General features: G+C 22.4%; 2 protein-coding genes across 3 annotated transcripts in view; one reads left to right on the top strand and one right to left on the bottom strand.

The window, feature by feature from the left end:
* The window catches only part of LOC117180342, a 33,496-nt gene extending 10,865 nt beyond the window's left edge, over positions 1 to 22,631 (top strand). Inside the window, exons 2-6 of one of the 2 annotated variants that reach the window (XM_033372784.1) lie at positions 1,033 to 1,387; positions 9,014 to 9,427; positions 20,844 to 20,894; positions 20,986 to 21,042; positions 21,579 to 22,631. In XM_033372784.1, coding sequence (XP_033228675.1) covers positions 1,034 to 1,387; positions 9,014 to 9,427; positions 20,844 to 20,894; positions 20,986 to 21,042; positions 21,579 to 22,577 — 1,875 coding nt within the window. In that variant the 5' untranslated portion in view covers position 1,033 and the 3' untranslated portion in view covers positions 22,578 to 22,631. Of the gene's footprint in view, positions 1 to 1,016; positions 1,388 to 9,013; positions 9,428 to 20,843; positions 20,895 to 20,985; positions 21,043 to 21,578 lie in introns of both variants that reach the window. The other variant, XM_033372783.1, reaches the window with a different exon arrangement.
* Positions 1 to 22,758, bottom strand: part of LOC117180699 (ankyrin repeat domain-containing protein 6) — a 451,003-nt gene that overhangs the window by 83,115 nt on the left and 345,130 nt on the right. The window lies entirely within an intron of this gene.

Below are 22,758 nucleotides of genomic sequence, written 5' to 3'. Positions count from 1 at the left end.
TTTCATTTACCAAAAAAGTTCTATGGTTCACAAAAAAATTTTGTTCAATGGAAAAAAGAGGTTGGTAATGTAGGAATCCCACTGTGTCGCATGCCCTTAACTATCAATTCCAACGGCATCAGCCGGTAATGTTGTACACGAAAATACGAACCCTCTAGAGCCTCGCCTAGTGGCCGCCAGGGTTCGTATTTTCGTGTACAACATTACCGGCTGATGCCGATGGAATTGATAGTTGAAATATATTTTTTTACATCTTCTATTATTAAGCTTTGTACTTTAGCGTAGTTTTCTTTCGGCTCTTGCATTTCTCAAAGTTTGAGACCGACATTTTATGTTTAAAAAAAAAGTTCGAACGTTCAAAAAATGTCGGAGTTCAGAAAAAAGATAAAATAATTTTCAATGAAGTTCCTACCAAAATGCAGTACCTAAACGTACTTTATTGTACTCTAATACATTTTCCAAAGTTTCAGCTCGATATTTTATTTACAAAAAAAAGTTCTTAGGTTCAAAAAAAGATTCAGTGAACGGATAAAGTGAGGTCGGTAATATAGGTATTTAGCTGTGTTACATGCCCTTAATTAAGTAGACAATTCAGAATATGAAGACGCATATAAATATTGCCATCTAAAAGAGATCTCTTTTATAAAGTTTTTTTCAAGCATTGCAAATGCAAAGAATAAATATCCGAGCGCGAAGCGCGAGGTGTAATTATGTTCGAGCGCGAAGTAACTTATTATTAGAGAAATAATAGGGGAATCAATTCTTAGAAAAAAAATCTGCCCGCCTGGCGGACACATTCTCATCGCGAGCTATGCGCGCGGCTCGCTTCGCTCGCAAGTTTGAGCGCGCCTAGGGCGCGCGATGAGAATGTGTCCGCCAGGTGGGCAGATTTTTTTTCTAAGAATTGATTCCCCTATTATTTCTCTATTTCCGTGAAAAGTCACCCGATTTCCACTATTTTTTTTTTGTTTTTAGAGAATTTTGGGTTTGTGAGGTGGAAATTTTTCATTTTTTAGCTTAATTATAAATCAGGATGGAGTCAGACGCTAGACCCCCAGGAAAATTATCAGACAAAGGACCAATGTCTCGAAATTGGAAGCGTTGGAAGCAAGAATTTTTAATCTACATGAAATTAACGGGCGGAATGAACAAACCGGAAGATGAAAAAGCAGCCTGGTTAAAGAATTTGATCGGGCAAGTAGGACTCGAAGCTTTAGAAAGCATTTCCTTCGACAGTCCAGATGACAAGGAAAATATGACAATCATCATTCAAAAGTTGGAAGAACTCTTTGATCCTCCTAAAAATGAAATTGAGGAAAGATACAAGTTTTTTTCACGATCCAAAAAGGCCAGTGAATCCATTGACGCTTATATTGAAGATTTAAAAGTAAGTTTTTAAAGAATTCATCCTTTTTTTTCTTTTTTCATTTTTTTTGCTCAAGGAGATTTTTTTCGCTGACTTAAGTTTACTCCTCATTTATCTGACTAGGAAAAGGGAATTTTATAACTTAATTTTTTTAATTTCAATACAGGAAGTTTCGGTAAAGAAATATAATTTCACTTGGAATAGGGAATTCTTTTTATATGGAACGGGAATTTTTTTTAAAGAATTATAATTCCGATTTTGAAAAAAGGAGTTCAAAACATTTCACTTCCATGTGAGAAATTGTGACAATTTAAAAGTTCTCTCGCAGAAATTAAAAAAAAATAAATAAAGTGCCTAAAGTAGTTTTTAGATTTTTTCTAATTTAGAATAAAAGATTTGGTTACATTTTCCATTGCGAATTTATCCTTTTCTTTTTAGTTAAAAATTAATCTACATGAAGTTAAAAATGACTACAAAATTAATTTTTTTGTTTGAAGATTCATATCTCTTTGAAAATGTAACTAATTTGTTGAAAATCATTTTTTCACAAAAAATTGAAGTAGGAAATTTAACTACTTTGTTGAAAATCGTTTTTTTTTTATTATACATTAGATTTTTTAGTTAAAAATTGAACTATTTTATCGAAAAATTTTTTTACTTTGTTAAAAAATTCGTTTTTTTTCTTACAAAATTAACTTTCTTGATTGAAATTTCATCTTTTTGGTTGAAAATTAAATTGTTTTTTATTTTTAAAAAAAATTATTTAAATTTGACTATTCGATTGAAAATTAAACTATTTTGTCAAAAAAGTAAATTTTTTTGGTCGAAAATTCAATTGTTTTGCTAAAAATTTGTCTTTTTGGGCAGCAAATCAATCTTTTTTTTTTTAAATATACAAATTTTTTAGTTGAAAACTCCTGTTTGTTCATTAAAAATTAACTTTTTTGTGTAAAATTGATCTATTTGGCTGAAAATTTATATTTTTTGGTTAAAACTTAAAATATTTAATACAAAAGATTTTGTTGAAAATGAATTTTTTTTGTTGAAGATAAATTTGATTAATAACTGAAGTTTTTCAGTTTCGGTTGAAATTTGGACTAATTGAATGCAAATTCATGTATTTTGGTGGAAAATTCGTTTTTTTATTTGTTTTTTTTTTGTACAAAATTAATCTTCTTGATTGAAGTGTAATCTTTTTAGTTAAAAATGAATTTTTTTATTCAAAGTAAAAAAAAATTATTTAAATTTGACTATTTGATTGAAAATTAAACTATTTTCTCAAAAAAAGTAAATTTTCTTGCTCGAAAATTCAACTGCTTTGTTAAAAATTTGTCTTTTTGGGCAGAAAATAAATCTTTTTTTAATAGAAAATTCATATTTCTTGGCAGGAAACTTCTCTTTGTTAATTGAAAATTAACTTTATTCTGTAAAATTTAACTATTTCGCTGAAATTTTTTTTTCTATTAAACATTACATTTTTAATGAAAAATTCAGCTATTCTATTTTTGCTTGAACTTTTTTTGATGAAAATTCAACTATTTGGTTGAAAATTGATATTTTTTATTTAAAAATTAAACTATTTTTTTTTTAAATTTGGTTTACTTTGTTAAAAAATTCGTTTTTTTATACAAAATTGATCTTTTTGGTTAAATTTTCATTTCTTGGTTAAAAATTAAAAAGTTTTTTATTCAAAATAAAAAACTTATTGATTAAAATATCAACTATTAAATTTTTCATTAAGAATCATCTTTTTTGGTTGAGATTTCAACAATTTTGTTAACAATTAGCCTTTTTGTGATGATTAGTTTTTTCAGTGATAACTTAACTATTTCATTTTAAATTAAAAATTGATATTTTTTGGTTGAAACTTTAAATATTTGGTAGAAAAGGTTTTGTTGAAAATTCCTTTTTTTTATTTGTTTTTTTTTGTACAAAATTAATCTTCTAGATTGGAATGTAATCTTGTTAGTTAAAAATGATTTTTTTTTATTTAAAATAAAAAAATTTATTTAAATTTGACTATTTGATTCAAAATTAAACTATTTTCTCAAAAAAATTAATTTTTTTGCTCGAAAATTCAACTGTTTTGCTAAAAATTTGTCTTTTTGGGCAGAAAATCAATCTTTTTTTGTAGAAAATTCATATTTCTTGGTTGAAAACTTTTCTTTGTTAATTGACAATTAACTTTATTGTGTAAAATTTAACTATTTTGCTGGAAATTTTTTTTCTTTTCTATTAAGCATTAAATTTTTAATGAAAAATTCAACTATTCTATTTTTGCTTGAACTTTTTTTTGATGAAAATTCATAATTTGGTTGATAATTGATATTTTTTACTTAAAAATTAAACTATTCTTTTGAAAATTTTGTTTAATTTGTTAAAAAATTCGTTTTTTTTTTTGTACCAAAATGATCTTTTTCATTACATTTTCATTTTTGATTAAAAATTAAAAAGTTTTTTATTCAAAATAAAAAACTTATTGATTAAAATATCGACTATTAAATTTTTCATTAAGAATCATCTTTTTGGTTTAGAATTCGTCCTTTTTTTGTTGAGAACTGAAAATCTTATTGAAAATGTTATCCCTTTTTGTTAAAAATGAAACTTTTTAATCGATAATAATTCTTTTTTGGTTGAGATTTCAACAATTTTGTTAAGAATTAGCTTTTTTGTGATGATTAGTTTTTTCAGTGATAATTTAATTATTTCATTTTAAATTCAAAATTGATATTTTTTGGTTGAAACTTTCAATATTTGGTAGAAAAAGTTTTGTTGAAAATTCCTTTTTTTTACTTGTTTTTTTTTCGTACAAAATTAAGCTTCTTGATTGAACTGTAATCTTGTTAGTTAAAAATGATTTTTTTTATTTAAAATAAGAAAATTTATTTAAATTTGACTATTTGATTGAAAATTCGTTTTTTATTTGTTTTTTACGTACAAAATTAATCTTCTTGTTTGAAATTTAATCTTTTTGGTTAAAAATTAATTTTTTTGTTTATAATAAAAAAATTTATTTAAATTTGACTATCTGATTGAAAATTAAACTATTTTGTCAAAAAAGTAAATTTTTTTGGTCGAAAATTCAACTGTTTTGTTGAAAATTGGTTTTTTTTTTTGAAGAAAATTTTTGTTGTTGTAGAAAAGTCATGCCTCTTTCTTAATGAAAAATTAACTTTTTTGTGTAAAATTGAACTATTTGGCTGAAAATTGATATTTTTATTTAAAAGTAAAACTATTTATTTGAAAATGAAAGTATTTTGTGAAAAATTCGTCTCTTTTGTAGAAAATTAATCTTCATGATTAAAAATTTAATAATTCATTTTTTTAGTCAAAATTTATTTAAAAATTCATCACTTTGGTTCAAAATTAATTTCTTCTCCGGAGAATTTAACTGTTACATTTTTGGTTGAAAATCGAAATTCAACAATTTGGTTAAAAAAGTGTTTTTTTTTTAATTTGAAAATTCATGTATTTTGTTAAAAAATCTATTTTTTTTTCTAACAAATTTTCTTTTTCTTTGAAAGTTTATTTCCTTTTTTAAAAATTCTTCTTATTAGTTGTAAATTTAAGTATTACAGTTGAATAATTATAATTTTAGTTAAAAATTCATTTTTTAGGTTGCAAATAAAATAAAATAGTTCAAATTTAAACTCTTTGGTTAAAAATTATTTTTTGTTGTTAGATTCATAATATTAAATAAAAATTAATTTCTTTGGTAGAACAATGAACTATTTGATTAAAAACTTGTTTTTTCTTTGGTTGAAAATTTGTTAATTATTCGGTAGAAAATTATTATTTTTTAAACTGAAAATATAACTGTTATTCCACCAGAATATTCCATAATTTTAGTTAAAAATTAATTTGTCTGAATCTTCATTTTTTGACTAGCAATTTAATTTTTCAATTTTTGATTGAAAAATGATCTTCTTTAGTTAAAAATTCGTCTTTTTTGGTTGAACATTAATTTTTTAAACTGAATTAGGTCATATATTTAAAATTGTGGTGATAAAATTAATTTTAAAATTTCTTATAAACTAATAAAATATTTATCTGAATTATTATTTATTTAAAATATGAAAAAAAATATTTTTTCAAAATTATTAAATTGTACGTTAAAAATTGAACATTTTTCGGTTGAAAATTAATTTTTTAACTGAACATTAAACTGTTCCATTTTTATATGAAGATTGCTATTTTTAATCAAAATTTGTTCTTTTTTAGGTGAACTCAACTATTTTTTGGTTAAAGATCCATCTGTTTGTTTGATAATTGGCCTATGTTGTCAAGAATTAGTTTTAAAAATTTGAAAATTATTATTTGTTTTTTAATGAAAATTTAACTTTTCTAATTTTAGTTGAAAATTGTTCTTTTTGTAATTTAAACTTTAACTGTTTGGTAGAAAATTTATGAATTTACTTAAAAATTGATCTTTTATGGCAGGAAATTCATTTTCTTGGTTGAAAATTTGTATTTTTGGTTGAAAATTCATGTTCATTCATTTTTTCAGTGGAAAGTTCATCTCTAGTTGAAAATTGGACTAATTTATTGACATTATTTTAGAAAGAATTTTTTTTTACCAAAAGTTTATCTTTTTAATTGTGGGTTTAAAAATTAATGGTTTTTAGTCAAAAATACAATTATTTGTCAGAAAATATATCAGGGTGGCCGCTGGCCCGCGAAACCTGGAAAACCGTTTTTTAAATAATTTTTCAAATTATGATTTTTTAAATTATTGTATCTTTCAATTCAGAATGCTTAATTAGAAAATCTTTGACTTTAAAAATTTTCCATTTTAGATTTGTAATTTTTAAATGCATATATTTTAATTTAAAGAATTTTAAACTGCAGTTTTAAAGGCTTTAAAAATTAAAAATTAGAAGTTTTTAAAATCAAAGATTTTTAAATAAAAAACAGGGTGGCCGCCGGACCGAGAAACCTGGAATTCTACGAATTTTCAAAAGAAAAATCTGCCCAAGTTCGATTTTAACAGTTTTTCAAATAATTAAAGTGCAGTTTTGAAGATTTAAACAATTAAAAATTAAAACAATTTGAAGTTGAAAATTTTTTGATAAAAAAAGTTGAGATTTCCATATTAAGTTTAATTAATAAATTTATTATCATATTTTTATTAATTTTTTTAGCAGTTGAAAAATGTAAACAATTTGAAACTGCATTTTTTTACATTAAAAGCTTTGAATCTTTAGATTTTCAAAAAAAATTTTAATTTTAAGCTTTACAATTTTAATTAATCTATATAAAAAGTGTTTAGTTTATAAGTGAAATTGTTAAATTTTGACGCATATTTAACAATTGAAACTTATTATTTGTAGAAAAAATCTGAGAAATTTTAAAACATATTTATGTTTTGAAGAGATTCAAAATTAATTAAAAACTTGAAATTATTTCAAGTAATTTAAACGAATTGTGTTAACATTTTTTTAAGAACTTCTAAATATATTTTTTAATCAATCGAAATTTCCCTACAATTTTTAAAAACCCTGCAAATTAAAAAAATGCTTAAAATCTTCCATCTCCTCGTTGATAATTTTTGAAATATCTTAAAATCTTCCTAAACTTTCTGTTACAATAATTTTTCAAAGTGAAAAATCAGTTTCAGTTTTCCTAAAAGAAAATTTTGCATTCTTTTTTCATTTCTTTTTCATTCTTTTCATTCATTCTTTCACAATTCTTAAAAAAAAATCGAAATTTTTTATTTGAAATCTGCAAAAATTTCCATTTTATTTTAAATTTAGCTGTGAGTATTTCAAATTATTTCAAGTTCTAAATTTAATTTGAATTTTTTAAAAACTTCTAAATATCTCTTAAAATTACTCTAATATTTTTACAAATTATAAATTTTCTATTGTTATTTATAAATTCAAATTTAATTTTTTTTATATTGCAGGATTTTCTAAAAGTTACAGAAAAAATTCAATTAATTTTAAAATATATTTAAAAGTTCCGAAAAAAATCTAAAATTATTTTGAATTTGGAAAAATTTAATACGACTTTCAAATTTCTTAAGATTTTGAAATAAAATTTCAAGGCTCTAAAAGGATGCCTAGACTATTTCAAATAAAAATAATTTAAGAATTGTTAAGTTAAAAAAATTATTTTTCAATTGTTAATGTGTCAAGTTAAAAATTACTTAAAATAATATAATTTTTGGAACTTTCTGAATCTTTGAACTCTATAATTGATAAAAGTTCTAAAATTTGCAGTTTATTTGCATTTTATTTAATATTTTTAAATTGAAAAGTGTTAGGACCTTCCATTTGGTACGTGTAAATTTTCGAGCATTGAATACACAATTTTTGAATTGAAAATATTCAAACTTCAATTTTACAAGTTTGGAATTCAAGTGTTCCATTTTGAATACTTTAATTTGTTGCTTATTGTTTATTACTTTATATGTAAAAATTTTACGAATATAATTTGATTTTTTTAAATTTCATTGGCCGTGAAAAATGTTTGCGAACCGGGAAAAAACCGGCAAATGACCGGGAATTTTTTTCTTCGATTAAAACGGCCACCTGATTTATATATTTTCTTAAAAATTAATTTTTTTTATTCGTTTTTTTTTGTAGAAAACTTTGTTGAAAATTCAACTTTTTTATTGAAAATGAAAGTATTTTGTTGAATACACTTTTTTTTGAAGATTCTCTCTTTACCATTTCGACTATTTGCTTAAAAATGTAACGATTTTATTGATTTTATTAAATTTAACTTCTTTCTTATATTTGTTGAAATATTTGTTTGAAAATGCCTCCTTTTGGATTGAAAATGTATTTTTTTGTTTCTAAATTAACTTTTTTCGTAAAAAATTCAACTGTTTTATAAAAAATGCACACTGTCAGCTGAAGAAAACTCTTTTGTTGAATGAAAATTGGTCTTTTTGGGTTGAAAATTCATCTATTTTGTTAAAAAATATATTTTGTTTAAAAACTCAACTATTTTATTGAAAAAGCAAGAAATATCTACTGGAAATCGTAAGAATTTAACCCTAAAAGGGGACACTTCCGTAAAATTATATAAAGAACAAACTGGGTATCTTGTACCCAAGGGTATTCAAACGTGTACTGTGCCGACTATATTGGATAGCTTTTTAAAAGAAAATCAATTATTGATGTTTAATCTATCTAGTTTAAGGAAGAAAAGGTTTTATAACAATTTTCGAAATGTAAAGTAGTTAAAAAAATCCTTTTTGGAAAAAAATTAAAAAATGACTTCTTTCACTCTAAAATTCATAACTTTTTAAGTTTTTGATATTTTTACTTGAAATTTTACCTGAATATTTGCAAGATATAACGCTTCAAAAATAAAATTAGTCTTATAGTGTTCGTTCCAAAAAGGTATTTATTCTGAAAAATAAAAGTTTCGATTCAATGAAAAATGAAGCACCATTATTTGCGCAATTTAACTCTGTTATTGATCTCAAACTGCGTATAAAAATTATAAAATAAAAATTGTGTGAAAATGATATAGAAAAGTAGGCTGGGTATTTATCACCCAGTATGCCCTTTAAAGGCTAAAGAGTTTCTTCTATTTTCTTTTTAAAAATCATCCTGTTTCCCTTGTTTTTAGAAAGATTATGAAAAGAATTTAATCTTTATTCATAAAAATTTAGTTGACTTTTATTTATTTCAGATTATTTCAAAACTATGCAATTTTGGGGATCAAATAGAAAGTCTCGTGAGAGATGCAGTTATTCTTGACATAAAAGACAAAAATCTGCGTAAAATTGTTTTTGAGGAGAAAGATCTGGATTTGGAGAAGCTTAAAATTATTTATAAAACGTACGAATCAAATAATGCTAAGATGAACGACCCAAAAGAATTAATTCCAGAACAAGGAAAATCTCTGTCGAAAAAATTTGGTCCGAGAAGACCTCCAGAGCCAAAAAATCCGTGTTGGAGATGTGGAGAGAAACATGCACTTCGAGAGTGTCCAGCTCATAAAAATCTTTGCTGTTACTGCAAAAATTATAATCACTTTTCACACCGATGCCCGGTAGCTAAACTCGACTCGGTTCAAATTTCTAATCCTGGGACCAATGTTGCTGTAAGTTATTTTTTCAAATTATTTAATTCATTGATAAGAATTTTTTGAAAAGCACTTTTTTAACGAAAAATCTCAAGTTTCGACCAGATAGTTAATTTTTGAAGGAAAAAGATGAATCTTCAACAAATTACGTAAAATTCCCATAAAAAGTTGATTTTTCTACCAAATTGTTGAATTTTTAGTTTAAATTTTCTGCCTGAAGATACTATTTCAAGCCAAACCAGATTTCAATATTAAATTTGATTCATTTATTAATTTTAATATTTAATTAATTAATTAAATTAATTTTAATATAAAATTTTATTTTATTATATAATTATTTTATAATTTGCAATAAAAAATAAAAAATGCAAGAATTCAATTTTGAGTGCGTTTATTTGTAGTTTATTTTTATTATTACAAATGGAAAAATGTTTAGCTGTATGTTTCGATTTGTATAATTTTTTTGTCGGGAAAAATTTTAAGAACTGGGAAAAAACGAGACGAATTCTATATAAAACAGTTGCATTTCCAAGCCGAGAATATAAATTTTCCACAAAATAGTTAAATAGTTAAAAAAAATACTTTCGACAAAATGATAAACATAAAAATAATAATTCTAAACCAAATAAACACGAATTTTCAACTAAAACGATACATTTTCAACAAAATATATACATAAATAAGTAACATATTTTAAAATTTTCTGGCCGAAAATACGATTTTTCTACAAAATATTTGAATTTTCAACGCTAAAAATGAATTTTTAACAAAAAAGATCATTTGCAACCAATTATTTGAATTTTCAACAAAAAAGGTAAATTTTCAGTAAAACGTAATAATTTTGAACCAAATTTAACACGAATTTTTTAATGAAATTATGAATTTTCAACCAAAAAATGATCTTTCAAGAAATCAATTCAACTTATAACAGTTGCATTTTTAACTAAAAAATTAGTTTTCCACAAAAAAAATTGCCAGAAAAATAAAATACACTTTCAACTACATAATTAAAATATGGATTAAAAAGATATATATAATTTACAACCAATCATTTAAATGTTCAACAAAATATAAAAAATTTTATTCAAAGAATAATTATTTTTGCCCAAATAAAACCCGAATTTTCAATAAAATTATGGATTTCCAACCAAAAAAATGAAATTTTTATAAATTAGTTCAACTTATTACCATAAAGTTCAATGTTCAATCTAAATTTAATTTAAGTTAATCAATTTAAACTGAAAAATGGTTAGTTTAAACTAATAGAGATGGATTTTTAACAAAATTATTTAACCAATTATTTGAATTTTCAACAAAAAAGATAAATTTTTAATTAAAAAATAATAATTTTTAACCAAGTAAAACACCAATTTTCAACTAAAAAATGAATTTTTAAGAAATTGGTTCAACTTTTAAGCCTCAAAGTGCATACATTGTAAAAATCACGTTAAAGTGCATCGTGGGTGTTTTATACCCCAGCGTATTTAATCATGTATTGTTTAATCCCTATTGAATATTTTGTCACAATAAAATGATCCTATATAGTTTAAGGTATCCTTTATAAGATAAATTTAATTTTCTAGCCATTTATTTATTTTAAGTTTGTTAAAAAAATTATTTTTTTTATTATTTCTTCACTTTAAAATTCAAAAATCCACTCAATTTTAATTATTTTAACCTGAAATTATGATTTTTTGACAAAATACATTCATTTTTAAATAAATATTTGAATTTTATATCATATTTTCAACAAATTAGTTAAATTTTCAGTTAAAAAAAAATACTTTTAACAGAAACCCACAAAGGACGTATTTTTAACAAAACACATTTTCCATTAAATAGATCAATTTTCTTCGAAATTATTGAATTGTCAATCAAGGAGTTAAATTGTAAACCTAAAACGACGAATTTTCAACGAAAAATTAAATAGATATTTTAACAACAAAGATTCGAATTTAAACTAAAAAAGAAGTTAGATTGAACCAAAAAAGAGCAATTTTATCAACAAAATAGTTGAATGCTAAACCAAAAAAGATTTTTTTCACGAAAAAGCTAAATTTTTAATAAAAAAAATTATATTTTTTTACCAAAAAACATGATTTTTTAACAAAATACATAAACTTAAAAAAAAATAGTTAAAAATGGATTTAAAAAAACATATGATTAACAACAAATTATTAAAATTTTTAGTTAAAAAATAATCTTTTTTAACCTAATAAAACAAGAATTTTCAACTAAAATTATGGATTTTCGGCAAAAAGAAACTTTAAAGAAATTAGTTCAACTTTCAATCATGGTGTGGAATTTTCAATCTAAATTTCATTTAAATTAAGGAAACGGTTAATTTGAACTAATAGAGATGAATTTTCAAAAAAATAGTGAAATCCTCAACTAGAGCAGATTAATTTTCAACGAAAAAGCGAAGTTTTTAACAAACAAAAAAATGGATTTTTTTACCAAAAATAATAAATTTTTAACATAATACATACATTTTTATTTAAATAGTTAAATTTTTTGCGAATTTGTTGAATTTTCAAGCCGAAAATAGGATTTTTCTACATGAAATTTGAATTTTCAACCCGAAAAATGAATTGATTTGATAATTTGCAACCAATAATTTGAATTTTCAACAAAAAAGCTAAATGTTCAGTTAAAAGTAATAATCTTGAAAAAAATTGAACACAAATGTTTAACATAAATTATTAATTTTTTACAACAAAAAATTCTCTTTTAATTCGAAAATCTTCTACTTACAAAATTTTCCATTTTAGATTTTTATTTTTAATTTAAAGAATTTTCAAATTGCAATTTTGAAAAATTAAATAATTAGAAATTAAAAGCATTTAAATTTGCAAATTATCGATAAAAAATATTTTAATTTTATCAACTATAAATATAAATAAATTATTTTTAAAAGGGAACAATAGTTGATTTGTCAAATCGATTCTAAATCCGATCAAAATTAATAAATTCTAGATTTAAACCTTAAAAATTAAACTATTTCAATTTGAAAGTCTTAATCATTAAAAAATTCAAACAATCGATTCAAATGTATTTTGTAACTAAAGGCTTTTACTAAATTTAAAATATAGTTTCAATCTAAAATATTCTATTTTTAATTCATTTAATTTCACATTTTTTATTTAATAAAATGACTAATTTGAACGTAACTATTTTGATTGTTATTTAAAAAAAAAGGTTTAATTTGTAGGTGAAATTGTTGAATTTTGGTGTTTAAATATCAATTGAACATTTATTATTTGTAGAAAAAATTTTGAGTAATTTTACGAAGTATTAAGAAGTTTTGACAAATTTTAAAATTCATTTAGAACTTGTGCGTAAATATCCACAGCCTAATTTAAAACAAAATGCAGATTTTTGCAGTTTTCAAAAAAAAATTTAGAAATTTTTTAATAATTGTGAAAAGCTTAAAAAGAATAAAATTATATTCGTAAGATTCCTAGGAAAATTAATAATAATTTTCCATTTTGGAATATTATTTTAAAAGAATATTTAAAAAGGTTTTAAAAAATTTTTTAAATTGTTAGAAAAGAATCTAGAATATTTAAAGATTTTTTTTAATTTGCAGGATTTTCTACAAATTGTAGGAATAATTCTATTAATTTCAAAAGATACTTCAAGGTTTTAAAAAATTGTTTAAAATAATTTTAAAGTTGAATAAATTACACTTTTCAATAAATAGGCAATTTTTTACCAAATTGTTTAATTTTCGACTAAAAAAAAAGACTTTTGAAGAAGTAGGTCAACTTTAAATTAAAAACAGTTTAAACCAATTATCGAGCCGAAAATACGGATTTTTTATAAAAATTTTAATTTTCAACCCGAAAATTTTCAAGAAATTATTTAAATTTTCAAGAAATTATTTAAATTTCTGGTTAAAAAATAATATTTTTAACCAAATAAAACACGACTTTTTAACTAAAATTATGGATTTTCGACAAAAAAAAACTTTTAAGAAATTAGTTCAACTTTCAACCATGATTTCGAATTTTCTGTCTACATTTGATTTAAATTAATAAATTTATATTAAGAAAACAGTTAATTTAAACTAATAGAGATGAATTTTCAAGAAAATAGTTAACTTTTTAACAAAAAAATTGATTTTTTTACCAAAAATGATGATTTTTTAACAAAATACATACCTTTTTAATGAAATATTTGAATTTTATACCGAATTCTTGAATTTTCAAGCCGATAGGGTGATTTTTCTATTAAAAAAAAGTTGAATTTCCAAGCCGAGAATATGAATTTTCAACGAACTAGTTAAATTTCCAGTTTAAAAAATTACTTTTTACAAAAAAATTATCGAAGAGGACGAATGTTTAACAAAACACATAAATTTTTCATTAAATAGATCAATTTTCTTCGAAATTGTTGAATTTTCAATCAAGGAGTTGAATTGTAAACCTAAAACGATGAATTTTCAACGAACAATGTAACAGATATTTCAAGAAAAAAGATTTTAATTTAAACGAAAATCAGTTAGATTTAACCATATTGTTTAATTTTTGAGCGGAAAATACGGATTTTCTTCAAACACTTGAATTTTCAACCCGAAAATATGGATTAAAAAAAAATAAAAAAGATTTGTATTTTCAACAAATTATTAAAATTTTTAGTTAAAAAATAATAATTTTTAACCTAATAAAACGTGAATTTTCAACTAAATTATGGATTTTCGACAAAAAAATGGTTGAATTTTAAATCTGAATTTCATTTAAATTCATTTATTTAAATTAAGCAAACGGTCCGTTTAAAATAATAATAATTATACAAAATTGTTGAATTTTCATGCCGATAAGGTGATTTTTCTATTAAAAAAAGTTGAATTTTCCACCTGAGAATATGAATTTTCAAGAAAATACTTAATTTACACAACCAATCAGTTACATTTTCAACTAAATAGTTAAATCCTCAATTAAAACAGATTAATTTTGAACGAAAAAGCGAATTTTTTAAACAAAAAATGAATTTTTTATACACAAAATGATGAAAAATCCACAATATTGTTAAATTTTCAAACCGAAGATACGATTTTTCTAGCAAAAATTTGAATTTTCAACACGAAAAATGAATTTTTTTAACAAAAAAGATAATTTGCAAACAATGATTTGAATTTTCGACAAAATAGTTCAATCCTTAATTAAAACAGATTAATTTCCGACGAAAAAGCTAAATTTTTAACAAAAAAAGTGGATTTTTTAACTAAAAATGATGAATTTTCAACAAAATACATACACTTTCAACCAAATAGTTCAAAGAAGTTACCATATTTTAAATTTTCGAGCCGAAAATACGAATTTTTTTTACAAAAGATTTGAATTTTCAACCTGAAAATCTGGATATTTTAACAAGAAAGATCTTTTGCAACCAATTATTTTAATTTTCAACAAAAAAAAGTACATTTTCAGTTAAAAGCAATAATTTTTAACTAAAAAATTATATTTTAATAAAAATAGGTCTACTTTAAACAGTTGCATTTTTAACAAAAAAATTTATTTTCTACCAATTTCTAACCAATTATTTAAAACAGCTACCACATTCTTTAATTTTCGAGTCGAAAATACGGATTTTCTACAAGGCACTTAAATTTTTCAACGCGAAAAAATGGATTACAAAACAAAGATAATTTACAACCAAACACTTGAATTTCAAAAAAAAATTTAAATTGTTAGTTAAAAAATAATAATTTTTAACTAAATTAAACGCGAATTTTTTAGTGAAATAATGGTTTTCAAAAAAAAGAAAATTAACTTTTGAAAAATTAGTTCAACTTTTAACGTCGCATTTAAAAAAAATTGATTTTTGACCAAAAAATACCAATTTCTTTCATTTTCGCGCCGAAAATACACATTTTTTTACAAAATAGTTGAATTTTAAACCCAGAAATGTCAATTTTAAACAAAAAAAATAATTTTTAACCAAAACACAAATTATCTTTAACATTTATACACGAAAATATTAAATTTTCACAGAAAAAGATTTTCAATAAAAAAAAAGTCAAGAAAGAATCAAAATTTCAATCAATCGAATAGTAATAATCAGAATAGATTGTTTAAGAATCAATCCCCAAAAATTGTTTTTACTTTATATTTTTTCGTTTCTAAAGATTTTTTACTAAATAATAGATTTTTTCAACCAACAAAATTTCAATAAAAAAGAAAAGAATTTTCTACAAGACTGTTTAATTTTAATATAAAACTGTTGAATTTGATACCAATTTGTGGAATTTTTAAAACAAAAAGGCGAATTTTCTATAAATCTGTTGAATTTTCAACAAATTATTTTCGATAATAGTTCAATTTTCAGCTAAAAAATTACTTTTTAATAATAATAAAAAAGAATTTTCAACTAAAATTATGAATCTTAAAAAAAAATTTTGTTTTTGCAACAAAACTTGATTTTCTATAAAAACTGACGAATTTTCAATAAAATGCATCGATTTTCAACGAAATAGTTCCATTCTTTTAATAAAATTGTTTAATTTTTTAGCCAAAAATACTTTTTTTCTACAAGGCCGGAGAATCTTTAATCCAGAAATATAATTTTTTTAACAAAAACGATAAATATTCAACAAAATGGTCGAATTTTCAGTTGAAATTTTTTAAAATGATTGTATTTTTAATTCATTTTTCAAACAAGTAATAAATTTTTTAAAATAAAAAATATGAATTGTTAACAAAAAATATAATCATAGACTTTTCAACCGAAAAAAAAGAACTTAAAACCAAAAATAATTGTATTTTCTTATTATGTTTATATTAATTCTGTTCGCATTTAAGTTAAGAAAAATGACAAAAGGAACAAAATTTTAAATAAACATTGAAGTTCATTTTTAATGCCTGAAAAATTTTGTGAATCTATTTTAACACTATTTTTTAATGTATATTTAAGAAAAATGTTTCTAAAAACACATACAAAAATGTTTTAAATATTTAAATTAAAATTTTTTTAAACTGTTACCAGCCAGGCTGATAAATAATTTTTTCCAGATTTTTTTTGTGGGGCAAGGATAATAAACTAAAAAAATTCGAAATTAAATTTTAAACTATTTTATTCCATTTCTAAGATTATATTTTTAAAAATTCTACAAGGTTAAAAATTCAACAATTTTGTTAAAAATTCAATAATTTTGTTTAAAACTCATCCTTTTTGTTCAAAATTAGTCTTTTTGGATCAATCAAAATTCTTTTGTGGAAAACTTTCCTTTTCGGTTTAAAAATCCATCTTTATTTTAAAAAAATTTAACTATTTGGTTTATAATAAACTTTTTTTGTTGAAAACGCATAATTTCGGGTTGACGATTCAACTATTTTGTTGAAAATTCGTCTTTTTAAGTTTAATAAAACTGTTTTTTTTTTTTATTAAAAATTCAATTAGTTTTGGGTAGAAATATCAACTATTACATAATTCGTTCAAAAATAAACAATTTGGTTAAAAATTCACATTTTTTGGTATAAAATTAACTTTTTCGTTGAAATGTTTTTAAATTCGTCTTTTTAGTTTTAAAATGTATCTCTTTTGGTTGAAATATAAATTTTTTTGGTTAAAGTTGCAACTGCTTGGCTTAAAATTAAAGTCCTTTTTGGTTCAGGATTCAACTATTTTATTTGAAAATTCGTCTTTGGTTAAATTGAACTTTTTTAATTAAAAATTCAAATCATTTTTGGTTTTATTGTCAAATTTTACATTTTTTGCCCAGCATTCATATTTTTTGTTGAAAATTTAATCATTTTTGGTTGAAGATTCATAATTTTAGTTAAAAATTCAACTCTTCGATTGAAAATGTGATTTTTGGGCTAAAAGACGATTTTTTAAAACTGCAAATTCAACTATTTCAGTTAAAAGATTCGTCATTTTAGTAAGAAATTAATTTTTTAAGTTTAAATTAAACAATTACATTCTTGGTTGAAAAATGATATTCAAAAAATAGAAATTCGTATTTTTGGTATAAAATAAGCTTTTTGGTACAAAATTAATCTTCTTGATTCAAAATTCATCATTTTTTTAATGAAAAAGAAACTTTTGGTTGCAAAGAATCTGCTTTTTGGTTTCAAATTCATCTATTTGGTTAAAAATCGATTTTCTTGGGTTGAAACTTAAACTAATTGTTTAAAAATCCAATTATTTTGTTGAAAATTTATCTTATTTGTTATAAAATTAATCTTTTTGGTAAGAAAATTAAATTTTTTATTAATTTCCATAAGAAGAATTTAAATAATTAATTATTTTTACTCTGTTTGAATATTTGATTTAAAATTGGCCTTTTTTGTTTAAAATTAGTTCTTTTGAGGGAAATTTCAACCATTCCTTTTTTGGGTTGAAACTTAAACTGTTTGAAAATTCAAGTATTTTGTTGAAAATTTATCTTTATTGTTATAAAACTAATTTTTTTTGTATAAAATTCATATTTTTGGTTAAAAATTTATGTATTGTTGAAAATTCGTCTTTTTTTGAAAAATATGTTGTGGAAAATTTAATTTTTCATTTATTTCCATAAGAATAATTGAAATAATTAATTATTTTTACTCTGTTTGAATATTTCATTTAAAATTTGCCTTTTTTTGTTTAAAATTATTTCTTTTGAGGGAAATTTCAACCATTCCTTTTTTGGGTTGAAACTTAAACTAATTGTTTGAAAATTCAACTATTTTGTTGAAAATTTATCTTTTTGATAGAAAATTAATATTTTTTGGTTAAAAATTGATGTATGATGTTGAAAATTTGTCTTTTCGTAAAAAATGTTTTGTTGAAAATTTAATTATTTATTAATTTGCATAATAATTAAAATAATTAATTATTTCTATTCTGGTTAAAATTTTTATTTAAAATTAAAATTTTTTTTTAAAATAAACTTCTTGGTTGAAAATCCATCCTTTTTGATTTAAAAAAAATTTGTTTTAAAATAACTCAGTTTTTGTTGAAGATTGAACTATTTTGTTGAAAGTTTTTCGTTTTTTTGGGTTAAATTCCGTTTTTTTTTTCTTTGGTGGAGATTCATTTATTTGGTTGAAAATTAAGTTTTTTTTTGTTAAAAATTATTATTTTTTGACAGAAAATTCAACTATTAAGTTTTTGGTTAAAACTCGATCTTTTTTGAGTTGAAACTTAAACTAATTATTTGAAAATTAAATTATTTTGTTGCAAATGTATATTTTTTGTTAGAAAATTAATCTGTTTCGTATAAAATTAATATATTTTTGGTTAAAAATTGATATATGTTGTTGAAAATTTAATTATTAATTTCAATAATAGTAATTTTAATAATTAATTATTTATATTTAGGTTGAAAATTTTATTTAAAATTAAAATTCTTTTTTGTTAAGAATTCATTTTTGAAGGTTAAAAATTCTACTATTTGGTTATGAAACTAATTATTGGGATCGAAATTTAATTGTTTTGTTGAAAATTCAACTCTTTTGTTAAATTTTTGTTAAAAAAATTGATTTTTTTAACTAAAAATTTAACTGTTTCAATTAGATGATTCATCATTTTAGATGTAAATTTATGTCTTTGGTTAAAATTTGAACTATTGTAGGTAAAAATTAATTTTTTTTAAGTGAAAATTTTAGTATTCCAGTTTTGGTTTGAAGAATGATATTTAAAAATATAAATTTGTATTGCCGGTAGAAAATAAACATCTTGGTTAAAAATCCATAATTTTTAATTAAAAAAGAAACTTTTGTTTCAAAATAACTCACTTTTTGTTAAAGATTGAACAATTTTGTTGAAAATTTGTCATTTTGTTTTTGTTAAATTCCTTTTTTTTTCTTAAAGATTCCTTTTTTTTGCTTTTTTTGATGAAAATTATTATTTTTCGATAGAAAATTAAACTATTCCTTTTTTTGTTAAAAAAGTTTTTTTTTTATTGAAACTTAAACTAATTGTTTGAAAATTGAATTATTTTCTTGAAAATTGATCTTTTTTGTTATAAAATTAATCTTTTTTGTATAAAATTCATATATTTGGTTAAAAATTGACGTATATTGTTGAAAATTCGTCTTTTCTTGAAAAATATTTTGTGGAAAATTAAATTTTTTATTAATTCCCATAAGAATAATTTAAATAATTATTTTTACTCTGGTTAAAAATTTTATTTAAAATTGGCCTTTTTTTGTTTAAAATTAGTTTTTTTGACAGCAATTTCAACGATTCCTTTTTTGGTTGAAAATTGATCTTTTTTGGTTGAAACTTAAACTAATTCTTTGAAAATTAAATTATTTTCTTGAAAATTGATTTTTTTTGTTATAAAATTAATCTTTTTTGTATAAAATTCATATTTTTGGTTAAAAATTTATGTATATTGTTGAAAATTCGTCTTTCCTTGAAAATTATTTTGTGGAAAATTAAATTTTTTATTAATTTCCATAAGAATAATTTAAATAATTAATTATTTGTACTCTGGTTGAATATTTTATTTAAAATTGGCCTTTTTTGTTTAAAATTAGTTCTTTTGAGGGAAATTTCAACCATTCCTTTTTTGGGTTGAAACTTAAACTAATTGTTTGAAAATTCAACTATTTTGTTGAAAATTTATCTTTTTTGATAGAAAATTAATCTTCTTGTTATAAAATTAATATTTTTTGTTTAAAAATTGATGTATGTTGTTGAAAATTTGTCTTTTCATAAAAAAATTTTTTGTTGAAAGTGTAATTATTTATTAGTTTCAATAATAATAATTTTATCAATTAATTATTTTTATTCTTGTTAAAAATTGTATTTCGGATTGTAATGATTTTGTTGAAAATTAAACTCATTGGTTGAAAATTGAACTATTTTGTTGAAAATTCATTTTTTTTTAATATTGAAAATTGAATAGTTCTTGGTTGAAGTTTAATCTTTGTTGATTACCAATTCTACAATTCGTCTTCTAGAAAATTCAATTATTTAATAGAAAATGCAACTGCTCTTGGTTTAATTTTAAACTTTGTTTTTTGAAAATTCGAGAATTTGGTTGAAAATTCATATTTGCACGTTACGGATTTAAAGAATTTTTGAAAAATTAAATTCTATTTTTGAAAATTGAACATACATTGTTAAAAATACATATTTTTTCGTCGAAAATTTAACTGTTTATTGACAATTCGTCCTTTTGGATTAAAAATTCATCTTTTGCGATAGAAAAGTAATATTTTCGGCCTAAAATAAATCAGTTTGACATCAAAATATTAATCACAAATGGCTGTATTTATTTTAAAAAAGATTCTATTTTAAGAATATCACAAAATTTAAATGGTCGTCTTGGAATATTAATGGCTAGGGTTCGAATCCTAGTGAAGCTAGACAGGATTTTTTTACAGACTAAAAAAATCGGCAGAAAAAATTTTTTTTAATTGTTAGTAGAGTTTTTAATACATCAAATTCGTAAGTTTTAGTACAGATTTTGAAATAAAGTATTTTTTAATTTTTAAAGCAAAAAAAGCCGAACAATTCCGGAAATCCATTCAACATCGAAAAAGATAAGGTAAATCATACTTGAGTAGAATAAATTTTAATATTCTGATTTAATTTATTAGTTTTTTTATTGAAAATAAAAAATATTTTTAAATTTTCAGCCGGATAAAGGATACAAAAACAATTTGAATTCACTTCAAAATGATGATAAGGAGAAGGTAAACGAATAATCCGTGTTTTATGCATATTGCTGAAAAGATTGTTTTTCATGTTTTTTTTTCAAGGCAGTTTTGCAACAAATGATAAAAATTTCCTTCCTTTGCTGAAAATTATTCGCATTGCAAATTATTTGTAGCTTATAGTATTAACTATTATTTCATTGTATGAAAACCATTAAATTATGTGTAACACCATTGGGTTAATAAATACCAAATAAGTAAAAAAAAAGTGTATTTTTTGTTTCCTTGGCTTGAAGAACTAGTTACGGTTAATTAAATGAATATTTAATAGTTTTAGGAATAGTTAAAAAGTTCATCCTATCAATTTTCCTCTTAATAATAATTAATTCATTAAAAAAAAGAGCTTGTAAGTACAATTTCATGAAATCTGATTCCAGAAGTTTTCTTTCTCAAATTCCCCTTTATTTCTGCAAGATTTTTATATTTCAAAAAATAATCTTTCAAGTAAGAACTCTAAAACTGCTTATTATAAAATAGCTAGTTAATAATTGCGAGAATGTTTCTCTTTTTTGCAGATAGTTCCGAAACAAAAAACTTTGAAATCTGATCCTATCGTTAAAAATCTCGAGACTGTAGATTCAGGAAAGCCGAAAAAAGTCGAAAATCAATTTTACACTCGCAGTAATTATGGGAAAACACAAAAGTCTGTGCCTCTTGAGTCTTTGCTTGATTTAAAAATTGAAAAACCAACCACTAAATTATCTGCGGGAAAAGTGGTGTTTCAAAGTAACAAAAATAAAGTTCTGAAGTCATCAGAAAAAGGACAAGGTACTTCTCAGAGTAATCATCAAGTTCCAGTTCCACAAAAATATCAGTTTCCAAGGGAATATTATTTATTGTATCCTAAATTACCTAAGTCAACACCTACAGTACCACACACTCCTCAAAATAATTTGCAATCTAATGCTGGGAGAGGTATTCCGAAAGGCGACCCTTTGAAATCTGATCTTGTTAAAAATCTCAAGATCGTGGATTCAGAAAAGCCGAGAAAAGTTGAGAAAACATTTTCAACTTCTAGTTATCAAGGACAATTTCAACCATCTGCGCCTCCTGAATCTTTGCTCGATTTAAACATTCAAAAACCCAGGACGGAAAATAAAATCCTGAAGTCATCAGAAAAATTATTATCTAATGCAACACCTTCAATATCACACCCTCTTCAGGAAAGTTGGGAATCTAATGCTAGTAGAGACATTCGACTGTACGGTCAGTCAAGTTCCGAAGGCATCGAAAAAATTCTGAAGTCATCAGAAAAAGGAGAGACTACTTCGCAGAGTAATTCTCAAGTTTCACGTCCACAAAATTATCAGTTTCCAAAGGAATATTCCCCATTGTATCCTAAATTACCAAATTCAACACAGTCACTACCACACTCTCCTAAAAACAATTTGCATTCCAATGCTAGGAGAGGCATTCCACAACCAAATTACGTTAGTTCTTCTACTAATCTTACAATTAGGAAAGAGCCAGCGAAGTCGAAAGAAAAATCTGGGTCAGATTGTCTTCTCTCGTAAAATGATAATTAAGTTACTTATATTACTTATTATTTTCTCATTCCTTTAGGTGAATATTTGTTTACTAAAATGTGCTCAAAATATTTTATTCGTATTTTGTATTCACTAATAAATACCCATTAATGGCTTCTACCAGTATTTGCGTTTATCATACATAAACCCGAAGCCCGCACCGAATAAA

The sequence above is a fragment of the Belonocnema kinseyi genome, chromosome 9 (genome assembly GCF_010883055.1).
Source record: "Belonocnema kinseyi isolate 2016_QV_RU_SX_M_011 chromosome 9, B_treatae_v1, whole genome shotgun sequence".
Taxonomy (NCBI): Eukaryota; Metazoa; Arthropoda; class Insecta; order Hymenoptera; family Cynipidae; genus Belonocnema; species Belonocnema kinseyi.
Note: the sequence above shows the minus strand (reverse complement) of the source record. Positions and strands in the feature narration are given on the sequence as shown.